Source organism: Octopus bimaculoides, chromosome 14 (genome assembly GCF_001194135.2).
Source record: "Octopus bimaculoides isolate UCB-OBI-ISO-001 chromosome 14, ASM119413v2, whole genome shotgun sequence".
Lineage (NCBI taxonomy): Eukaryota > Metazoa > Mollusca > Cephalopoda > Octopoda > Octopodidae > Octopus > Octopus bimaculoides.
Genome location: NC_068994.1, coordinates 51,012,250 through 51,014,105, shown reverse-complemented (window position 1 = coordinate 51,014,105; position 1,856 = coordinate 51,012,250). Strand labels below are relative to the sequence as shown.

At 37.4% G+C, this 1,856-nt stretch overlaps 1 protein-coding gene across 1 annotated transcript in view; it reads left to right on the top strand.

Moving 5' to 3' along the window:
* LOC106874743 (nucleolar protein 14) overlaps nt 1–1,856 on the top strand; it is a 34,146-nt gene that overhangs the window by 18,063 nt on the left and 14,227 nt on the right. Inside the window, exons 16-17 of the mRNA XM_014922583.2 lie at nt 503–565; nt 989–1,079. Coding sequence (XP_014778069.1) covers nt 503–565; nt 989–1,079 — 154 coding nt within the window. The remainder of the gene's footprint in view (nt 1–502; nt 566–988; nt 1,080–1,856) is intronic.

Below are 1,856 nucleotides of genomic sequence, written 5' to 3'. Positions count from 1 at the left end.
ATTTCCAAAGGTCTCGGTCAGTAGTCATCGCCTCGGTGAGGCCCAATGTACGAAGGTCTTGCCTCACCACCTCAGCCCAGGTCTTCCTGGGCCTACCTCTTCCACGGGTTCCCTCAACTGTTAGGGTGTGGCACTTTTTCACGCAGCTATCCTCATCCATTCTCACCACATGTCCATACCAGCGCAATCGTCTCTCTTGCACACCACAACTGATGCTTCTAATGTTCAGCTTTTCTCTCAAGATACTTACACTTAATAATAATAATAATAATAATAATAATAATAATAACATCAGCAAAAATACCTTAGGAATGAGAACCCAGGGTTGGGTTCAAAATTTTTGGGTCAATAAAATAAGTACTAGTCTAGCAGAGGGTTCGATGTAATCAACTAGCCACCACTTCCAAAATTTCTGGCCTTGTAGTGCCTATCGTAGAAAGGATTGTTATTTTTATGATCACAGCTTACATTTTTTCTAATATCTCAAATACTTTATTTCCAGTGTCTGATTTCATGTGAGAGAGATGTAGCTGCTGGTTTATTTATCAGTACTATACTATTACAGGTAAGCAGAGATTTTTGTTACAAATTGTATCATCTTATATCATAAATTATAGAATCTGATTTGAAGGGTAATCAATAACTCAGTTGCCTGCCAAGTAATATATATGTTGTTCAATCTTTTAGTATTTAAACAGGCTGTATCGGGCCAAAATACTCTACATGTCTTATGTTGAAACTGGCCAGATTCAACCTCTCATACTTACCTTACAATGTCATTTTAAAAATTAAACTATCACATTATCAAAATCTCAAAGCTATGAGATAATGCATGATTAATTAAAAGCAATCTGAATAAGTAAACATTGTGTTTCACAGTAATCTGAATGCTAAAAGATTAAATCTCATTAGAGGATCTGGTTGTTTATGTCAATTTGCTGATTATAGCATCGTTTCTGATTGGTCTATGTTCTCTCTGTTCTTGCAGTGTGTCTCCATGTCTAAAAGATATATACCAGAGGTCATGAACTTCCTCTATGCTGTCCTTACTTTAGCCACTGTTGAACCCTCAAATACCAGTAAGTCTTTATTTCTCTTTTCGTCTTAACCTTTGTCACAGATGACAATAATGCTGCTATTACCAGTCATTGTGTATGACACCTCCTTGGAGAACCTACTTAACTCTATGAGTAACTAGGCCATATCCTAGTCCACTTCTGCCAGCCAACATAATGCTAATAATAATGCTTTCAACATTTTGCACAAAGCCAACAATTTTAGGCGAGGGGTGAATTGATATCATTGACAACCCCAGTGTTTGACTGGTACTTAGTATATCAACCCCACAAAGAATGAACAGCAAAATTGACCTCAGCAGAATTTGAACTCAAAACATAATGATGGATGAAATGCCTCTAAGCATTTTGCACAGCATGTTGACGATTCTATCAGCTCACTGCTTTAATAATAATAATAATCCTTTCTATTATAGGCTCAAAGCTTGAAATTTTTTTAAGGGAGGGGACTAGTTGGTTACATCAACTCCAGTGTATCACTGGTACTTAATTTATTGATCCTGAAAGGATGAAAGGCAAAGTCAACCTCGGCAGAATTTGAACTCAGAAAGTAGCGACAGGTGAAATACCGCTAAGCATGTCCCCTGGCACACTAACAATTCTGCTAGGTTTGGCTTTTTTTTTCTTCTTTTTTTTAACCAGTCAATAAGATCGACCCCAGTATGCAACTGGTACTTAATTTATTGACTCCGAAAGGATGAACAGCAAAGTCGACCTCAGCAGGACTTGAACTCAGAATGTAATGGCAGACGAAATACCGCTAAGTATTTCACCTGGCAT